The sequence below is a fragment of the Notolepis coatsorum genome, assembly GCF_963971535.1.
Source record: "Notolepis coatsorum genome assembly, chromosome: 1".
In the NCBI taxonomy this organism is placed as follows: Eukaryota; Metazoa; Chordata; class Actinopteri; order Aulopiformes; family Paralepididae; genus Notolepis; species Notolepis coatsorum.
The window spans coordinates 108,663,374-108,684,667 of record NC_140165.1 but is presented as its reverse complement, the minus strand read 5'-3'; the positions used below and the strand labels follow the sequence as shown (position 1 = coordinate 108,684,667).

Here is a 21,294-nt window from a genome sequence, read left to right as displayed (position 1 = left end):
CAAGTGAAAGCTAGATGGAAGAATCTTAGGGCAACAAAGGACCACAGTGAAGCCAAAAACACCTAAACAGGCAACAAGCCCTTTAAGAGGGGTGATTACACGTGTGTGGTACTCGACATTATTGGAGGTGAGACGTCACAAACTGCATGGGATTCAAGGTGTTGTAGGGGATGGTGAGCCTGCGATTGGAGAGGAAAGTGAGCCAGTTCCTCCTGATCCAGAGGACACATTTATTTTGGATCTCAGCCCCATCATTGAGGAAGAAGGTGGATCCTCACTGGTAGAGCCAGTAGCTCAGAAAAGAGGCTCGAAGTGTCCTTTGGCAAACGGAGATGGTGATTATAAGGCACTTCTGCAAAGAGAGACTGAAAGGGCGGAAGTACAGACTCGTCTGGCAGAGGAACAACTGACTCGTACCAGACTACAGCAAAGCAAGGCTAGACTTGAGATCCGCCTCCTAAAAGCCAAGCTTCCAAAAGCAGATGATGAAGAACTCTGAAGTTATTTATTTTTGGTAAGTATTGGACATTTAGCCTTTTTATTCAATTCATCTTTATTTTAAACTTGTTCTAAATATCCACAATGTACAGTATTTGTGAGTAATGTATATTAGGTCTCAGATGAGCGGACGGCCGGTTTCCAAAAATAGAATACTTTTTTTTTGTTTTCTGTTAAAAAAAAAAAAAACAAAAACACTTGAAGTGACCCACCACATTCTATTCTACCTAGCCTACATTGTGATAGCCCATCCCATTTCGAGCACTGGTTATCCGGATTTGGTAATCCTGAAAAGTTTGTATCCGGATCAAAGTAAACGTCCCAAAAACAAACTGGATTACGTGATCCTGGATAGCAAAACATAGGATTTCCACATCCGGATCAGTTTTATCCAGATTAAACCTTTTGAAAAACTGCCAGGGGTCTACCCCAGGATAACCTGGGCTATCAGAATCTAAGCTTCAGTCATGTCAGATCAAGGTATACATGAGTTATACCACTATATATAATAAATGTAATAGAAGTCTGTTAGTTTTACAATCTGTGTTTTTATATAAAGTTGCCTGGTCAACTTTTATAAAAGTGCTTTTAAAACCTCAACCCTGTATTGTACAATGAAGTGAGGTACATATATCAGAACAACCTGGGCTATCAGAATATATATGCGTCACTTATGTCACATGAATGTAGAAGTATTTATATATACAAAAAATAAAAACCGGTAATTGAATATCACAGAATTTTATAAAAAAACATAGAGAACAATATTCAACAAGAAACCTCAACCCTGTATTGTACATCACTATATACACAGGAAATACAAATTCAGGGGGGGGAAAAAACTGTCGAAACAGTCCCTGTCTGGAATGAGACAGAGGGCCACATCACATGCCTTACACTTCCAGGGGGTCTTCATCTTCTTACAGTGGACACAAAACAGGCGGCCAGCCGTGGCCTTGTGGGATTTATCTGCCTGTTCTGTGATCGCCTCAGGCAGCTGGTGCCGTGGGCTGAACTATATCCTAATTTATACGCATAAATAATTATTGAAATTTTTGCCATAGAAGTCAGTTTTTCAATCTGTATTTTTATACCAAATTCAGGTTCAATGTAAACTTTTATAAAACTGCTTGTAAAACATAAACCCTGTATTGTACAATGAAGTGATGTACATCTTTCTTTTCAGAACAACCTGGGCTATCATAATATATATGATTCAGTTAGAGAACAATAATAAACAAGAAACCTCAACCCTGTATTGTACAATATCACTATATATTAGGGCTGACCCCTATTAGTCGACTAATCGGTCGAAAGGAGCCGTAGTCGACTAACCAACCTCTTAGTCTAATGGTAATAAGAAAAAAAAAATATATATATATAATATATATATATTTGTTATCATTCTTTCCAAAAGAAAAGAGGCATAGAAGCATGGCTAACGCTAATGGCACGCATACCAGAGGCTAACTGCCTACAAAAACAGGCACAGAGGCACTGAAAGAGGATTTCACCCATCTAATGAACACACTAGACTAGACAAATATCAAGATGTATCCATCAGTGGACCAATTGCATGCTTTTGCAGAGGACAAAAAGCCTTCAGTCGACTCATTCAGACATTAAGCACCCCCCACAGCCCAAATGGAATGATAAAAAAAAAAAAAAGATCAAAAAATATATATATATTATAAGTTTGTTTTTTTAGTCGACCAATAGTCTACTAACGGCAAATTTTGGCCAATCATAGTCGACCATCCAAATCCTTAGTCGGGGACAGCCCTACTATATATATATTAAAAAACACCCTCATGGTTGTCTCCGCCTGTTCTGAATCACATTTAGCCTTTGTGATATGCAAAAGAAGCAGTGAAGCTAGACCAGCACTCTCAGGTCCAAGAATTTAATGGCAGCCTGAAACAAACATGTTTCGGAATTGTTTCGGAATTACATATTCCTTCTTCAGTGTTATAGCTTGCCAAAGCTATAACACTGAAGAAGGAATATGTAATTCCGAAACATGTTTGTTTCAGGCTGCCATTAAATTCTTGAACCTGAGAGTGCTGGTCTAGCTTCACTGCTTCTTTTTTATATAATACTTAATGGGATTTCAGCACCCAGTGTCGAATCTTGAGAGCGCGGTCTAACTTGACATTTGGCCTTTGTGATATGCGAAACAGTTCCTGTCTGGAATAAACATGTGAATTATTGTTTGCATGACCAGGGAAGAGTTCTTGGTGCTCTTAAACCAGGAACGAGATTGTTAGTGGTGCTTGGCTCCGGTCTGCAAAGAAACCAGAAGATTTTGGGTTAAATGAGCAAAAATAAGAAACCACATGACTTATGTTGAAAGGGAGAAGTAGGCGACTAACGTTGGAGTGAGAGCCATAGACACGCCCCACACCCAGGGACGAGCCGCGGGAGAGTCTTCCACCTCTGCAACCTCTGTAACAAGCACAGCACGCAGTTTTATAAGCACTGGACTCAAAGTGTGTAGAAATTCAAAATTCAAGATGGTCCTACTCAGGCAACTAGCCCTGAAGACACCAAGGGTTAAGAACCATTTATTACTATGGTAAAGAAAAAGGGCTCTGGGTTAAATGTTGCCTGCAAATAGCCAATATAGATAATCTGCAAATAGCCAATATAGAGCATCTGCAAATAGCCAATATAGATCATTGCATTGCAATCTCTCAGAATCCTATATTTCTGAATACATTCTTTAAAACGTTCCAATTTGAATTACATTCATGAATGTCTACAATTTTATGGACTGGCATTTGTTATTTTGAGCTTGGTTAAAAAGTGGTTAAATTCCTCAACAACTTGGATCAGCATAAGATCGTACATAGTAGGGCTGCACGATTAATCGAAATCGCAATTTGGAATGATGCAATAAAAAATTTGATATGTTTTTAAACTTTTACCAGGAAGTCCCATTGAGATACAAGATCGGTTTGGGAGAGGGAGGTAAGGGGTTTTAGATTGTGTGTTGTGAAGTTTAGACTTCAGAGAGGGAGAGTAAAGTACAGGAAAAAAAGGTACCGTTGGGTACCGGTATTGATTCCCAGGTAAAAATAAACATTTTCAGGCTCGGTGTCCCGAAAAGACCCACCGCGTAGGCCAGATGCAAGCCGCATTTTACAATAAACCTCTGTGGGGCTGCTTATATATGTTTTTATTATAATCGCAAATGTAATCGCAATCGCAATATCTGTCAGAAAAATCGCAATTAGATTATTTCCCAAAATCGTGCAGCCCTATACATAGTCATCTTTAGTGTCAAATGCATTCTAACCTTTATCCCAGTCTTCATCCGTGTTGGGGTTTGTCCAGGTACTGACAGGGACCTTCCATTTACTTTGCATCTCTTCAGTTCCCACTGTGAACAACAGAACACGGTGAGACTCACTCCCAAGACCCAATTATTATTTTGTAGGATTGTACATAAAAAGGTCAGCGTCTGTGTGAAACAAAATAACATATCTTACGATCTTCAGTGTTAACGGTGCTCCTGTCCGTACAGTTGGCAACATGGTGAGAGAGCTCATGCTTTGGCATCACGTGGCGAGCGTTAAAGGGACAGGTTTTCAGCTCACTGGCCAGTTTAGGGTGATTCTGCAACAGATTAGATTAAAATGTATCGTCATCCTACAGCACAAGTACAGTACAACAAAAAGACGTTTGGCATCCAACCAGAGTGCAAATTTAGCAGTAAAGTGCAACAGCAATATACAATGTACAGGTGGTTAAATTGGGTACAAAGTATACACGTTAGTACTACCGAGTGTCAACGTGGCACAGAGTTCAGAGAGATGACAGCTAGAGTCTGCTAGACTTGGAGCGGAGGTTCCTGTAGCGTCCCCCGGAGGGCAAACAGTCCATGATTGGGGTGAGGGGTCCCTGCCAATGCTGCGGGCCATCCTCCGACACCGTTTGTGGTGGATAGACTCAATAGTAGGGAGTGATGTACCAGTGATGCGTTGGGCAGTTTTTACCACCCACATTGAGCATTGACAATTGATATGTTGTTGATAAATGGAGTCTGAGAATGAAACGGGTTTAGGTGACTGGAGTCTGAGAATGAATTATTTTCCAGCTAAATTACAAACATTTTCACTCAAGGCTACTTACCTTGCTGCACTTAATCAAATGGTAAGGAATGCGGCAGGCTCGGATCTGGTGGCTCGGGTCATATGGACACTGGAAAAGCTGATCTGGGTTACAGCCATCGGTTCCATCTATGGATGAGAGTCAGACATAAGTACGGTATGTGCAAACTTGCATTTGTTAAATAATAGATTCCGGCATGCGGTAGTTTGTTCACCCGTCTCCTCCTCCCATGGTTGGCTGGTTTTGACAGCATTGATCCGGCTGGGGCTGCAACTGGTTCCATATTGGAAGGTGGATGACATCTCGAGGAAGCTGGTGCTGCCGGATCTATAAAGAAAAAAGGCACCCTTAGCTTAATCTGTCTAGTTTAGTTTAGGATGTAAGAAATGTTTTAACCCCCGTCTCCGTCTCGAATTTATCGATAGACATTCCAGTGACCTTCTACTGGACATGAGCACCACCGGTGCCATGGAACAGCTTCATACCGCCTTCGGTCTGGCCTGCAGTGTTGAACCTTACCTGCCTCAAACTATTCAGAGTGGTTTCTCCTGCCCCACCGCGGCATATGGCCCTGAGCCATCGTCTTGTATCTCATCCTGTTTACATATGCTTGCAGTAGTTCTTAGTTCCACCAATTACTTAATTTCACAATTCTCTTATATACTTTGATTCTATTGTCACCATGTATGCATATATGCCCACTAAATGTTTTCATAAAAAAAAGATTCCAATTGTAATTTCTCCCTTCAAGTTCGAATCTTGTGTTATGTAAATTCAAAATTAAAATCGAAAAATAATGTGACAGCCCTAATGGATATAGCATCTTACTAAAAAAATGTTTATCCACTTTTTCTCCCCATTTTCTATTTTTCCCCCATCCCAATTTTCTTTATTTCCAATTATTCCCTCCCCTGTCTTGAACGTTGCTACTGCTAGACTATGCCTCCCACTGGTCGGCTGTAGTGAGGATAGAAGCCTTGCATCACGTGTCCCCTCCGGTACACGAGGAGGCAGCCTGTCGCATCTTTTCACCGCAGCAGCTCGAACTCTGTGGCGAGGAGTAACGCGTGGGAGGCTCACGCTGCCCCCGCTACTTCCTGCTTCCGCCGCACCGGTGTCACCCAACCGACCTGTAGGAGTCGCTGTCCACAACGTCCAATCCCCACCCACCGGCTTTCCCACCCTCTAACACTGCCAATTGTGTTGGTATGACGGCCGGCCAAGCCGGTAGCAACGCAGAGAGCTGGGCTCGATACCAGCATCTCCTGCGTTAGCCTTGCCCACTGCGCCACTCAGCCGCCTACATTGTAATAGTATTTTAGTTCATGTCATCTCTCTACCTTGCCGTTTCAGATTGCGTTCTCCCGATCATTAAAATATATCTTAAATTATGGCTATGGGTCTAATACACTCGTCGATTATCAGTGAGTTGCTTGCAGTCAACATGTACAAAACGGATTGTTTTTTCATCTGTACATTTCCGTTTTATACCGTTTTTTTTATACCGAGTTAGGGCTGACCTTCGAAGCTTTTTTTGGCAATCGAAGCTTCGGGGCCGAGCTTCGATTTTAATTCGAAGCTTCAAAAAATAATTTTTTTTTTTTTTTTTTTTATCTTATGTTGTGGGACTTGTACAGCACTTTCGTAAACTTTGTTGTTTTTAAATGTGCTCTATAAATAAAGTGGGTTGGATTAATTAATTAAGTAGCCCCTTTCGTGACTGTGACGCATCCAACAAGGTTTCACTCGGCTGTGTGATTTAATTCAAGGTGGATCGCTGTTGTCGTTTGAACAACTTCAGATTTCATGGGAACTACCAATCCCCAAAATCAAGAATGTTTAAGATGAATGAAGTAAGATTTTGATTATTTGAAATATGGCCTGTGTAGACTAAACTATGCACAGAATTATGTCAGTCTACAAGGTCCGGATTCTACATGGTCCGGCAATGTAGACCTTGTAGACTCCACTACAGACCAATTATCAGTGAATGTTCATGCATTTTTAAGAAGGGCAACTTCCACAAAAAACAAAGAACTCACCAAAACATCTCAGTAGCACCTTATCTAAATGTTATATTTCATATATGGAGATTCATATTTATTTATGTATTGCATGCATTTCTACATTTTATTTCCCATTTTGTTTATTCATCCCAGTATCTTTCTTTCTTATGTGTGGAATTCTACAAGGCGCGCGCACACACACACACACTTACATTTAGTCATTTAGCTGACGCTTTTATCCAAAGCGACTTACAAGTTCTGTACGACAAGACAGCAAGAAGGGTACAACTCTATCAGCTGAGTAACAATGTTCATCAAAGTGTTGCGTGTTACAGTGTAGGTTAGTTTATTAGGACAAGTGCATGACAGTAAGGTTAGTCACGGTTAGATTTTTATTTATCATTCTCACACACACACACACACACACACACACACACACACACACACACACACACACACACACACACACACACACACACACACACACACACACACACACACACACACACACACACACACACACACACACACACACACACACACACACACACACACACACACACACACACACACACACACACACACACACACACACACACACACACACACACACACACACACACACACATCGAACGAAGCTTCGAAGTATTTAAGACAGCCCTATACCGAGTAGGGGTGGGACGATACATCGATCCAGATCGATACATCGATGTAATTATCAACAATCGAATCGGATCGATGCAATGTAATAAGATCGATTCATATCGATACTCTTATTTTGAAAATCCTGTGGCGAGTCTCATATCCGCCCAAGAACAACAGCAGTAGCTCCGTGTGTGTAGATGTTACAGCATAGCATTCTCCCTTTCTGTGTGTGTGTGTGCGCGCGTCTTTGGAAAGACCAGATGAGGTCAGAGGAGTTTGATGTTTAAATGTTATTTAAACATAAACAATATAATACATAATAAATGTAGGCGTATACATGATCATGCAACATCAACAAATTGTTGTAGGAACGGTTTGGGAGAGGGAGGTTGTGAGTTTTGAGTTCCAAAAAATGTAGCTTAAAGTTTAAAGCTCAATATATAAAAACGTGGCACTTTACAGTGAACAGGAGGTCTATTTGTATTAAAAACAATAGATTGATTTTCCTTTAAATGTCTGGAAGAGCTCAAAAATACAAATGTCAAATGATATTTTCATTACCTTTTTTTTGTTGATCTAAATGTTACTGATTGTGTTAAATGGGCATATGATATCATCTCATATCGATCGCAGGCACCTGAATCTAATCGTATCGTATTGTATCGTGAGAGACTTTGTGATATCGGCAAATATTGTATCGTTGTCCAAAGAATCGATATCGTATCGTATCATGATGAAACTGGTGATTCCCACCCCTAATACCGAGTATAGTTTGTAATTCCAGAGAAAGACGCGATAAGTGGTGATTTAGTGGAATACACAAAACACGTTGGTTGGCATCTTTCGGCTGATTATCGAATCTTCCTGAAATCAACGCTAGATTGATTATTGTCCTTCCTCGTGCATACATGAAATGGCCCTCGTAGCGCGGCGGCACCCCCCCCCCCCCCCACCTCCTGCACCCAACGGAAAACAGCCACACATACACACAGATACAGCATCGATCGGGGTAGAAATACATATCAGATCAACGATCAAATTTATATATAATGTTCTTACCTTGTATCTGATGTAATGCAAAAGAAATAATCCAATTATCTGATCGCCATTTGAAGTACTGGGCGCGGAGGTCCGTGCCACATTCAACAGCCTCGCAGATATATTGTTGAAATCAGGTTACCTCGCCTGATTATTTAAACCATGCCCGCACGGCTTGGATCTTCCCAGGAAAAAAAAACACGATACCATTCCCAGTGGAGTGCAATACCAGCCGGAAGGCGTAGCCGTAGGCGGTGGTATTTTGCCCTTTTGCGAGCTCAGACCCATTGCCAACGATAACATCAGGCTGGATAATAATAATAGTACATTATATTTGGTGGTGCCTTTCACGACACCCAGACCTTACAGATCGTAGAAAAAAACCCACAGCAAGACAGTTAACCCTTTCACTGCCAGGTTAACCCCCTCACCGCAGCACGACAGAAGGTCAACCCCCCCCCACCGCACCACAGAAGGTCAACCCCCCACTATCACACTACCGACGGGTAGTAAAGGGTTAACCTTCTGCAGTGCGGCAGCGAAAGGGCCACCCGCCGCCGCGTGGCAGTGAAAGGGCTAAAAGTCAAGGCTAAAAAATAAAAGAAACAGGAAGTATAGAAAACAGTGAAGTTAAAATAACAAACAAACAAACAGCAGGGGATGGATGAAAATGAATAGATATCGCTAATAAAAGAAACAACGATTAAAACCCGACTATACTCGTGATTGGCGCTCAAGCGATGGAGAGTTAACCCGACTATCATCGTGCCTGGCGTTGAATGAGTTAAGTCTAAAATAGCATGAATGGCGCTAGCCCGTCTCCAGCAATGCAGGGTGTACTGTACGTGGAAAAATCCAAGTGTGCATGCTCAGAGTGTAGGGCTGAGCCCAAACGTTCAAACCTTCGTTCGTTTATGTGTCTATCTATTCATTCTGTTTAAACCAATGGTGTTTTTCTTCACAGTTGCAGATAAAGATTAGGCTACACTAATATTATAGTATTAAAAACTGATGAGTTATATTCATTAAAGAAAGTTGATTTAATAAATAATTATTTTGAAATATATAAAAAAAAAAAAACGAAGGTTCGAACGCTTGTTCGGAAAACCCTGACGAAGTTCGAATCCCAAAAACAGGCTTCGGGGACAGCCTTATCAGAGTGTTTCATCATTCACAGTAGACCACATAAACCTGATGGCAAGTGGGGCTCAAAGCCCCTAACCCCAAGTGTACAGCGTATTTCAAGTTGATTGGCTGGCATCGTCCTCGGACTACAGTTGGTAAAGAAGCCTTTCATAACGGCAGCTACTGTAAACTACCTAGCTAGTGACATTATGTGAAAATGAACAAGGTGGATTATTTACTCAGCACATGTTTGAAACCCTGAATATTATAATTTTTCAGTCCACAGCTCACCGCACACCCTCTTCTCTGACAATGCTAGACAATACACCAGTCAGCGTTTCAAGGACTTTGCCAAACAATGGGATTTTGTCCATACCACCAGCAGCCCAGAGTTCCCACAGTCTAACGGGCTCGCAGAGAGAGCGGTCCTAAGTCCCAAGCATCTGATGGAGAAATCTCACAGAGATGGAACCGATGTCTTCTTCAATCTCCTAAACCTGAGAAACGTCCCCCGTGATTCAACACTAAGCTCCCCTGCTGAACGTCTGATGTCACGAGCAGACAAGGGCTGTCACTTTAACAAAAAATCTAATTCGAAATTTGTTGCAGAATTGTAGACAAGTTCTAATTCGAATTTCAGTGTAAAAAAAACGAAACAAAAAAAACCTAAACCTAAATAAAGTAAGCTATTTTCAAAGTTTTGGCAACTTTTTTTTTTTACCATGGTATGTTTCGTATCATTCTTTTCAGCATTTAATTTATGCCAATAACGTTCAGGTTTGAGAGAGATAATCCCGAAAAAATAAGATAAATAAGAAAGTAAATACAGAAGTCGGATGATTGACAGGGGGCTGGCATGAGCTGGGTAGTGTAGTTTTTCGAAATTCCAAAGCCCATCGAAAGCCCTGGGTCTCCTCCTCTCCTCATACGACTACAAACAAAATGGCGGCGCGCATTTCCTAGCATCAATATTTGCACGTTTCAGACTACATGCCCTGAGATTTCTATAATCGTATATTTCACTAATAAGTTAAAATCATTGGTAAACAAACGTAACGCTGAAAATACACACTTTGAATGATGTTTTGACAGGGTTAGGGTCTTTACTTTACTCTTGGCTACATTTAAAGAAAAATAAAACATCAATTCATACAGTCTAGAGATGGATTTATGGCGTGATGTCATTTGCGGTCCACCACCGGACTGCTCGGGCATAACACTTTGAGTGCCAGCGACGAGATTTCTCGTTAGTTCATGCCGACCGTTGAGTGCCAGAGAGACCTCGTTTTTAATCGTTTTCTTTTTTATTAGCGATTTCCATTCATATTTCATCAATCTAGCCTCCTGTTACCACTGGAACTCTCTCTGAGCTCCATTGGGAAAATACCACCCCCTATCGTCTCTCCCTGTGGTACTGCACCCCATTGGATTAGACTGAATGAAAAGCATGGGGGGGGGGGGAAATCCCGCTTCCTCATTTTACTTCTCAGACAAGTCACCCGAGATGATCGGATTCATTCTGGACCATCAGAACAGCGTGGAATATGTGTTTCGACCACCCAGCGTTGGATCAATAAACGCGATCGATATTTGGAATAGCGATCAGGAATTGGAATAATCTTTTTGGAGAACATCTGATCTGAAGTAAGGAATCTATTTGACCAGTCTTAGGATAATCAGACCTTTTTTCACAGAGATATCAACGTGGGCCCCATGTGTGTGTGTGTGTGTGCGATCAGGAAATAAGAGATTCGATTTTTCAGGCCGCTTCTATCAGGCCGCTTCTATAACGTGCATAAGTACACATATACTATCGATAATCTAGCGTTTATTTGAAAACAATTCATAAATAGGCGGAAAAATTACAACGTGTTTTGTGTATTACAGTAAAGGGCGTTTATCACAGAATCTTCTGGAACTTTCATAAAACGAGCATTTTTCAAAATGGTATAAAAGGGAAATGAACAGATTAAAAAACAATCTGTTTCGACAATGTTGACTGCAAACAAGTCATTGATAAGCGACGGCCAGATTAGACACAGCCATAATTTAAGTAAATGCGTTCATAAATGCGAGTGCTCCATCATTGAAGTGGGTGGTGGCATACACTTGCTTTTAAACCACGGGACCCGTGGCATCCAAAGTGTTAAGAGGTTAAGGCCCTGAACCGAGGCAGTGCGCTACTACCTGGCATGGTTGAGGGAGTGTCGGGTGCAGTGGCAAATTGACAGTAGGTCAAACGCTCCACGCGCGTGCACAGTTTTTTTTGGCTGCTCTCGTCCTGCAGCTGGATACTATTGCCTCACAGCGCGGCCGTCATAATATCTCATAATCATAATATCTCATTGCTAAATATATGCAATATATAATCTAATAATCCAATAATCTAAATCTAATATATAATATAAAAATGCTAAATGCATGGGTATTTTATTTTGTCTTTAATGTTAGCTTGCAAACTCAAATACTGTCTTGGTAAGCCTCATAATGAATTGTTTGGGGAAAAAAAGAAAAACATTGTGATGCGTATCGTGTATCGCCGAAAGGTCAGAAAATATCGTGATATCATATTTAGGCCATATCGCCCAGCCCTACAGAGTAGCTTTCACTTTCACTCTTAAGACTAGATTTAACTTCACGTGAAGGAGAGAAAGAAAGCTCTAGATACGACGATGGTGGAGGATTTAGCAATCTTTCGCATTAAACCCTGCAGCAGTGAAAGCTTGACTGGAGAGGAGCTCAAACTTAAAGGACCAGTCCAGAACAGCAACAGTATGTTTGTGCAATGCACTATAAATAAGGCTGTTACCCGTCAATGAACAGATAGAAAATTGACAGAAGGTATTGACAGAAGGTATTATTGTTCGTTGGCATTTGTAAATTAGAACCTAATGTCAAGTCTGTCTGTCCAACAAATGGATACTCCTAATGAATAAAAATAATTATAAAAAACAGACAGACGAACAAACAGTGGATCAATGTAGCTACATGACATTGAAGATCAAAGTAAGCGCTCTGCAGATATTGAGCATAATTGTATAAAATGTCTGGCGTTATTGGTAATACTGGTGTTGTCATGAGTTTATTAGTCATGGGAAATGTCCCATCACCGCGGCAACCCTACTCATATTCTTATATTCAGAGTTAATTAACTTGAGGGACACCAACAAACTGAACAAGCTGGTGAGGAAGGCTAGCTCCGTGGTGGGAGTCGAGCTGGTCAGACTAGAGGTGGTGGCAGAGAGGGGGATGAGAAGGAAGCTGGCTGCAATCCTGGAGAATCGCTCCCACCCCCTCTACGATGAGCTAGTCAAGATGATAAGCACGTTTAGTCAGACTCATAAACCCCCCCCCCCCCCCTCAAACTAACCGCCTCGGACAGTCCTTCATACCAGCGGCCATCAGGCTCCACAACAGTGGGCAGGGACTGCTGCCAGACATCCAACTACTAGGTACCTAGTAGCTGACTCCCACCTAAAATGACCTTATGCATACCGTACCTTATGTGAATACTGTATAATTCATCAGATCATATATTTAGCATTTTTTGATTATATATTAGATTAGATTTAGATTATTAGATTATATATTGTAACTATTTATTGTAGGGCAAATATAACAGGGCATACATACCCTCATCTCGCACCTTGTTGCCCATATGCACATGTCCAGAGTTAATTATATTGATTTGTTATTATAGTTTACACTGCTTTTTTATTAAATGTTTTACTTCTCCACTGTACTATAATTATGTCACCTGTACCATGTCTTATACTAAACGTTTTATTTGTCACATAAGGTACATGTACATTACAGTGAAATGCTTGGTTCTGTATGAGCCTCATGAGATTGTGCTTCATACAGTGAAAAAGTATAAAAAGAATAAAGACCAAACAATATACAAAACTAAAGTACAAAATGCAAGCACATTTCTAAAATGAGGTAGAGATGTAGTGCAAATCTTTTTAGTAATAAATGGATACAATAGATAAAATATGGTGTAGTGTTTAAAATGTCTAAAGTGAATGGATGTTTATAAAGTGAGTGTGTGCATGTGGGTGTGTGTGCAATGAATGTAGCAGAAGGAGCGAGTGACCGACCTTTATCTCGTGTACTTTATTCGACCGTGGGAGTGCTTCACAACGACGGACTCGATCCAGCTTCACCTGAGGAGAGAACGCTGATATTTTACTCAATTCAAATAAATATATCAAGCCTTCAGATCAGGGAACAAAATTAACTTTTTGACTTACCAGCCATTTGGCTGGTAGATTTTAAAAACTACCAGCCAGGCAGATTTTTTACCAGCCAAAAATTAAAAATAGCTTTTTAGTATATCGTCATGTGTTATTATTACTATATAATACTCTCATATGCTATTTTCAATTAATATCATAAACAACATAAGGAATATTAGCATAATTTTGAGTGGACTGAAGGAATGAGTCAGCATTAATAGTTTTAAATGCAAATAATTTATTGAAACATAGAAGTGGGGTCGGGGACACACACTGTTTCAACTCACCACCCCCGCATCATATTGTAGTCTAGTCTGTCTTCAAACTTCCACTCCTCTCGAAACCTTTTTATATTTGAATATCAACATTATCTGTGCATCCTCAGTAATCCTCAGTTTACTACAATATACTCCTCTCCTGAGTCCTGACTAGTGACTTCATCGTCTTTCCAAACGCACGCACACACACAGAGAAAGGGAGAGTGCCCCCCCCCCCCATTTCCCTTTCCCCAGTCCACACTGTCTGCTGTTCTCTATGGCTCTGCCGCTGATCAGGATTAGCTTGTTAGCTTACGCTAACATAACGTTCATTTCGGGCGATGTGGGCATAAAGGAATGGCGACGATGCAATGCATGTTAGATGCATTTGACCCGTTGTGAGAAGAAGAAAAAACCACAGGCTCGCAAAATAGGCGCACTGCTGTGTAGCTCTGCTCTCAGGGAACAAACTTAACTTTTTGACTTACCAGCCATTTGGCTGGTAGATTTTAAAAACTACCAGCCAGGCAGATCTTTTACCAGCCATTGGCGGTTGGCTGGTACTTATTTTGTTCCCTGCTTCAGATGAACCGCTTAAGTCCACTTAGATGTATTTTTTTTGTTCAAACTGTTCAATGTGCTTGTGTTGTACAGTCAATGTCAAGTGTCGATGTTCCACGTCACTGACCTATCTCAAACCATGCCCTCTTTTCTTGATCTTCCCATCACAACTGTTGCTTTCCTTGTCTGAGAAAAGCAACAGTTTTGATGAGGATCAAGAAAAGGGCAGGGTTTTAGATAGCCACAGGTAGCCCCAAGGGGATCAATAAAGGAATATCTTATCTTATCTTAGCCAATTGACGGGAAATCCGTCAGACTCCGAATCAAATTGACGGAATTCTGTCTCAAGACGGAACGCTTTAATGCCTGGCAGACCACAATACTAAGAAGAGCCATTCTGATTTGCAGGACTAAAAGTGATAGGATATTTATTTTCCTTCCTTCTATCCGTCTTAGACGGGTCAATAATATGGTTGAACCTCAAAAAAGAGATTGCCTCATTTGCATATTTAAACATACAATTTCAAAAAACTTTAATACAAGAAAAATTATTGTATTGATCTTAGCAATCAACTTGGGAAGTTTCATGGTGATATCAGTTAGTTAATTATTTTACCCTATTCAACTGTAGTGAATTATAGTGTATTGGCGGCCGCCATCTTGAAAATTACCCCTTTCGCAAGGTTAGATTTGAGTAGACTTTTAGTATGTTATTTAGCATGACCAATGGTACCAGAATCCATTGGAAAAACCTCTCTTTTGAGGTTAGGTGTTTTTTCCCCCATAGATTGACCCGTCTATCTGGGCAGGTACTGGCTGTCTGCTGTAGTACTAAATATTCGGGTCACATTATTACTGATCAAATGAGTGATTATGATCATGATGACATGTACCGACAGCGGCATGTACTGTATGCTCAAGCCAACATGCTGAGGAAGAAGTTCCATTTCTGCTCTGCTGTGCAACCTGTTTAGGGCCTATTGCACTCATCTCTATACTGCCCCCCTGTGGCTCAAGTTTAATAAGCAGGCTAGCTTTCATAAGCTCCAGGTTGCTGCCTGAGTATTGTGTTGAGGAAGCCTATGTGCTGCAGCGTCAGCTAAATGTTTTGTGGTGCTGGAGTTAACTCCTTTCATGCTCTGCTGAGACACTTGATGTATACAATTATCTCTGTCGTCTAAATGTGTCTCAGTCAGAATAGGATCCTCCTTGCTGACTCAACCTAGTCTCAGTCAGTGGTGCAGTGGCAAATTGACAGTAGGTCAAACGCTCCACGCGCGCATGCACACGCGCATGCACAGTTTTTTTTTGGCAGTTTTTTCTTTTCTTTTTTTTTGCCTTGAAATAGTGAAGCTGAAAAAGGTAGCAGCGTATGAAACTTTTGTATCACAAACAGTACTGTATTTGCAAATCTGGTATATGTCATAAATGTATAGATGTAGCAGTACTGTCTATCTGTATGTCGTGTATGTCATATATGTTATGATGAATTGAAAATGGGGGACCCTGATGTATACAAGACGAAAGTCTTTCTCTGGTCTGCATCCCCTTAACAATTGTATGTATTTAGCTGTACTGTACCCATTCTGCAATCTGTTAATAAAGTTTTCAATCAATCAATCAATCAATCAATCAATTCAGCCATTGGGTGGGACGGTCATGTGACCCAAATCAGCCAATGGAAGCGAGGGTCCTTAAAGTGTGGGTCCTTAAAGTGTTGCGGACTTGCGGTCCTGAGAGTGTTGGTGCTCTCGTCCTGCAGCTGGATACTATTGCCTCACAGCGCGGCCGTCAGCGCGCGGCCCAGAGAGCGCCGCTGGCTCTGCGGCTCTGCAGCTGCATGCTTCTCCGGGAGTCCGGTTGGATAATGCCATGTAAAAAGTCGCATGCCTGACATATCGGCATGTAACTCGAGAACCGAGGCACGGATTTTGGCGATCCAGATGGCATTCGAACGGCAACGAATAGCGCTTTATTCGGTCATTTATATGTTCGGTGAAAAATGCAGCCCCGAGCCTTCAGATGCTCGCAAAGGGCCGTGAAACTGAAACTGAAAAAGTGAAACCCCGGACATTTCGATGAATTAATAAACCCCCCCCCCCACGGACGCCCCGGACAGGGCGTGAAAAGAGGACATGTCCGGGCAAAAGAGGACGTTTGGTCAGCCTACTCTACCTGTGCTTTTGTTATGTAAAAACGGTGGCCGCGGGCCGAGCCGATACTTAGTTACAACGAATGGGAACAGCGGATTTTTGTGTGCGTGACTGCGCGTACACGCGGGAACATATCCGTGCGCGATTGCGCGTACTTCAGCCTCAGTGACAGAGGTAAAACGCCGTTATACCGCGTTATACCAGCACTGCAACACTGCCCGTAGGTGTTATTTGAGAGTGGTTTTGAAAGTGGGTAGTGATTCACATTCCTTTACAGCTTTTGGTAGGGCGTTCCTCGACCTCTTTATCCTGATTTATGCTAAGTGCACTAATCCAATCTTTGTAATTTAAGTTGTGTTTTTTATACTGACTGTTTCTGTTACATCTATTTTACTGGAGTCTGGATTTTTTATTCAAGTTTTACCTCACCTCCAGACATACTTTGACTGGAAAGCAGTTATTGTGTGATGTTTTTGTATTGAATGCTGTATCTCTATTTCACTATTGCACCTCTAAGTTACCGGTCACTTAACTGGTGCATGGTCAGTCACCTGCAATTTCAAATGCAATCAAGTGTCAGATTGCGTAGCTCCGTTTCAAGAAAAGCCATAATTTATGCAAACAGTGCTGGGATGATAAACATTGCACCAAACGCAATATTGCAATTTCGCTCCATCAACACGACCACGGTGACGGTATAGTGTAATGACAAAACAAACAACATAATTTCACACCTGAAATTCCAAATCAGTTCATTCCACAATGCACGACACGTGAGTTCAGTTGAGTTCAGCGCCCCACCCCCAAAGAAATAAAGAGAAAACAACAACAACACGATTCCCGTCAGAAACAGGCTAAAATAATGAAGTACTCACAGATACCAGACAGGGTTTACAGTCGCTTAGGTCTCCGACGTTCACCGACCAGGAAATACAACGACCCTCGATGTTCCCAGTCTCTACCATAGGTCTCTACACCGCGTCTCTACAATTCGTAGCCGCATTTCTGCAGACCCCTCTCTGATTGGTTGAACTCTATTTTTGCAGACCCCTCCCATTTCTGCAGACCCCTCTCTGATTGGTTGAGCGAAGCCCCTCTCTGATTGGCCCCCCGCATGAGCCGAGACAAGCTCCTCTAGCCAGGAGTCGAAACTCCGTTAACTCCAGAGAGAGAGGCTGAACGCAATTTATACGCATGGAAGTATTGATTACGCCATAACGAATCATTCAAAAAATATACCGTTAACTGGAATATGTTGTGTGTGCCTTTACACATGTTGGATAGGATTATGTAATTGGTTTGTATAGCGTCGCGTATAACGTTATTTCGCGTGACTTCACGGTTTATTCACATTTCACAACACAGCCAGCGGTCAACTTGTTTACACTCCCCACTTACTGTACAATGTAACATTTAGATTAACCCAGTTGTCTATCTGTATGTCATATGTTACGATGAATTGAAAATGGGGGACCCTGATGTAAACAAGACGAAAGTCTTTCTCTGGGGTCTGCATTCCCTTAACAATTGTATGTATTGAGCTGTACTGTGTACTGTATACCCATTCTGCAATCTGTTAATAAAGTTTTCAATCAATTCAATCAATCAATAACTAGACAGTTACAATATAACATTTAGATTAATTAACCCAGTTAATGCCTTAAGAGAGAGAGGCTGGTGGTCAAGTCAAGAGTTATTTGTCACAAGTTGTTTATTAGCCTAGACATTTTCAATTCATCATCTTGTTTACATCAGGGTCCCCCATGTTCAATTCATGATAACATATATGACATACAGGTAGACAGATGGACAGTACTGCTACATTTAGACATTTATGACATACCAGATTTTGAACTTGTGGTAGGCCTAGACATTTTCAATTCATCGTCTTGTTTACATCAGGGTCCCCCATGTTCAATTCATGATAACATATATGACATACAGGTAGACAGATGGACAGTACTGCTACATCTAGACATTTATGACATACCAGATTTTGAACTTGTGGTAGGCCTAGACATTTTCAATTCATCGTCTTGTTTACATCAGGGTCCCCCATGTTCAATTCATGATAACATATATGACATACAGGTAGACAGATGGACAGTACTGCTACATCTAGACATTTATGACATACCAGATTTTGAACTTGTGGTAGGCCTAGACATTTTCAATTCATCGTCTTGTTTACATCAGGGTCCCCCATGTTCAATTCATGATAACATATATGACATACAGGTAGACAGATGGACAGTACTGCTACATCTAGACATTTATGACATACCAGATTTTGAACTTGTGGTAGGCCTAGACATTTTCAATTCATCGTCTTGTTTACATCAGGGTCCCCCATGTTCAATTCATGATAACATATATGACATATATGTATGGGCCACTCTCCAGGTGACCTGCATCGACCTTGCCCACACCAGGATCTCCTCCTCAGACTGGTGAGTCATTCGCACAGTGGCCTCAAAAGAGGTATGGTCAACGCAGGTCCAGGATGGGTTCACCGCACTCTGTACGTGCAGACATGATATGTGTAACCCTTCGGTAAAAGTCCTTCAACACACAAGCAACAAGATGTTATTTTTTTGAAAGCCAGTAAATACTGACAAAAAAAAGCATAGACACTTAGAAGAAGCAATGTATAGTCCCCCCCCCCCCACCCAACCTCCTCCAATGTACAGTTTCTACGTCAAATGTATAGCCTTTCTTTTCTGGACTCTTTTTGTATCACAAACAGTACTGTATTTGTAAATCTGGTATGTCATAAATGTCTAGATGTAGCAGTACTGTCTATCTGTCTACCTGTATGTCATATATGTTATCATGAATTGAACATGGGGGACCCTGATGTAAACAAGACGATGAATTGAAAATGTCTAGGCCTACCACAAGTTCAAAATCTGGTATGTCATAAATGTCTAGATGTAGCAGTACTGTCCATCTGTCTACCTGTATGTCATATATGTTATCATGAATTGAACATGGGGGACCCTGATGTAAACACGACGATGAATTGTGAAATGTGAATAAACCGTGAAGTCACGCGAAATAACGTTATACGCGACGCTATACAAACCAATTACATAATCCTATCCAACATGTGTAAAGGCACACACAACATATTCCAGTTAACGGTATATATCTTTTAATGATTCGTTATGCCGTAATCAATACTTCCATGCGTATAAATTGCGTTCAGCCTCTCTCTCTGGAGTTAACGGAGTTTCGACTCCTGGCTAGAGGAGCCTGTCTCGGCTCATGCGGGGGGCCAATCAGAGAGGGGCTTCGCTCAACCAATCAGAGAGGGGTCTGCAGAAATGGGAGGGGTCTGCAAAAATGGAGTTCAACCAATCAGAGAGGGGTCTGCAGAAATGCGGCTACGAATTGTAAAGACGCCTCTACACCGAGCTCAGTTTCTATCTCGACGACGAACTGCGCATTATGCCTCCATGTTGCCAAGTCGCGTGAATATTTTCGGCAACCAACTTGTGTTTAGCGTTTCTCTGATTGGCCACTACGCCCATGTGACCGCAGCAGCGCGAGAGCCATAGGCTGTCTATTGCCTCGCGCTGCAGCGCGGAAATAGGCTGTCTATTGCCATTCTCTTCTTCTTCTTCTTCTTCTTCTTCTTCTTCTTCTTCTTCTTCTTCTTCTTCTTCTTCTTCTTCTTCTTCTTCTTCTTCTTGAGGTTTAACGGCGGCCGACCACTTGTATGCAAGCCATTCTGAAGAAGGTGTGTTCACACCGAAACGTCATATGATTACAGGCTGCCAATAAATTTGGAAAAACCTGGAGTGCGTGCCTGGACATTGTTTCCCTATTTTTTATGTATGATATCAGAGGTTACAGCACCCAGTGTCAAGTCTAGTGAGGTGAGCGTGTTCTACTACTTTTTTAACTAATGTACTTCCCAATTCTCCACTTGCACAATCTGAAAGTAGCCACTTCCGGCTGACTTCCGGTTGCCAATGGCACTTCCTGTCCCATCCAAATACATTGGTTTTAGCTACTTTTCTCCCCTTATTTAAACAACTTTGTCGTCACAGAGAGGCAATGAAACGTTTGTATTATTATAGTATAGAATGTATTTAATAAGCAAACGTTTGTCAGCAGGGTTTTTGGGCTGTATTTCATGTAGAAACGTTTACTGTTAGTTTCCTTGCTCAGCCAGCATTAGCTAACAGAAGCTAGTGGTTAAACAGGCCGGATTAGCTTTGAGCTAACTATCTTTCCCGACCCATGTATTCATTCCATTCTAAACATAATGTTAGTTTACAAAACATGACCTGTCTATATAACGTTGAGGAACAAATTATAAGTGTGTGGGTGTGTGTTTTGGTGAACATTGGACTGCAAACAGAAAATGCATCACAGTTACAGACAGTAGCTACTGTTAGCTGCACTCAGGCTGGCTGCACTCAGGCGGCGCGATCAGCCTGTTGGACAGGGAATGAAGATCTCCAGCGAACACTTCATTGCCTCGGATTATGTTGTTGGGGGTGGAAGGTTTGTCCAGAAGACCACTAATCAGCTGAAGCCTGATGCGGTTCCCTCGGTCTTCGACAGACAGACCGGCGCAGGCTCCCGGGAGCGATGGCTAGCTAGTTAGCACCAGCCAAGGACCGGCGTTAGCTGCCGGGAGCGATGGCTA

At 41.6% G+C, this 21,294-nt stretch overlaps 1 protein-coding gene across 1 annotated transcript; it reads right to left on the bottom strand.

Annotated features, from left to right (window-relative positions):
• Nucleotides 1–2,557: 2,557 nt before the first annotated feature.
• On the bottom strand, nucleotides 2,558–20,272 carry LOC311246180 (gametocyte-specific factor 1-like). The gene is made up of 9 exons (XM_084336298.1): nucleotides 20,040–20,272; nucleotides 17,510–17,590; nucleotides 13,526–13,591; nucleotides 4,826–4,938; nucleotides 4,633–4,739; nucleotides 3,990–4,116; nucleotides 3,797–3,880; nucleotides 2,871–2,943; nucleotides 2,558–2,782 (listed from the first exon to the last, which is right to left on the bottom strand). The coding sequence occupies exons 4-9, from the start codon at nucleotides 4,911–4,913 to the stop codon at nucleotides 2,704–2,706; spliced, it is 558 nt and encodes a 185-aa protein (XP_084192424.1). The 5' UTR covers nucleotides 4,914–4,938; nucleotides 13,526–13,591; nucleotides 17,510–17,590; nucleotides 20,040–20,272; the 3' UTR covers nucleotides 2,558–2,703.
• Nucleotides 20,273–21,294: the final 1,022 nt, after the last annotated feature.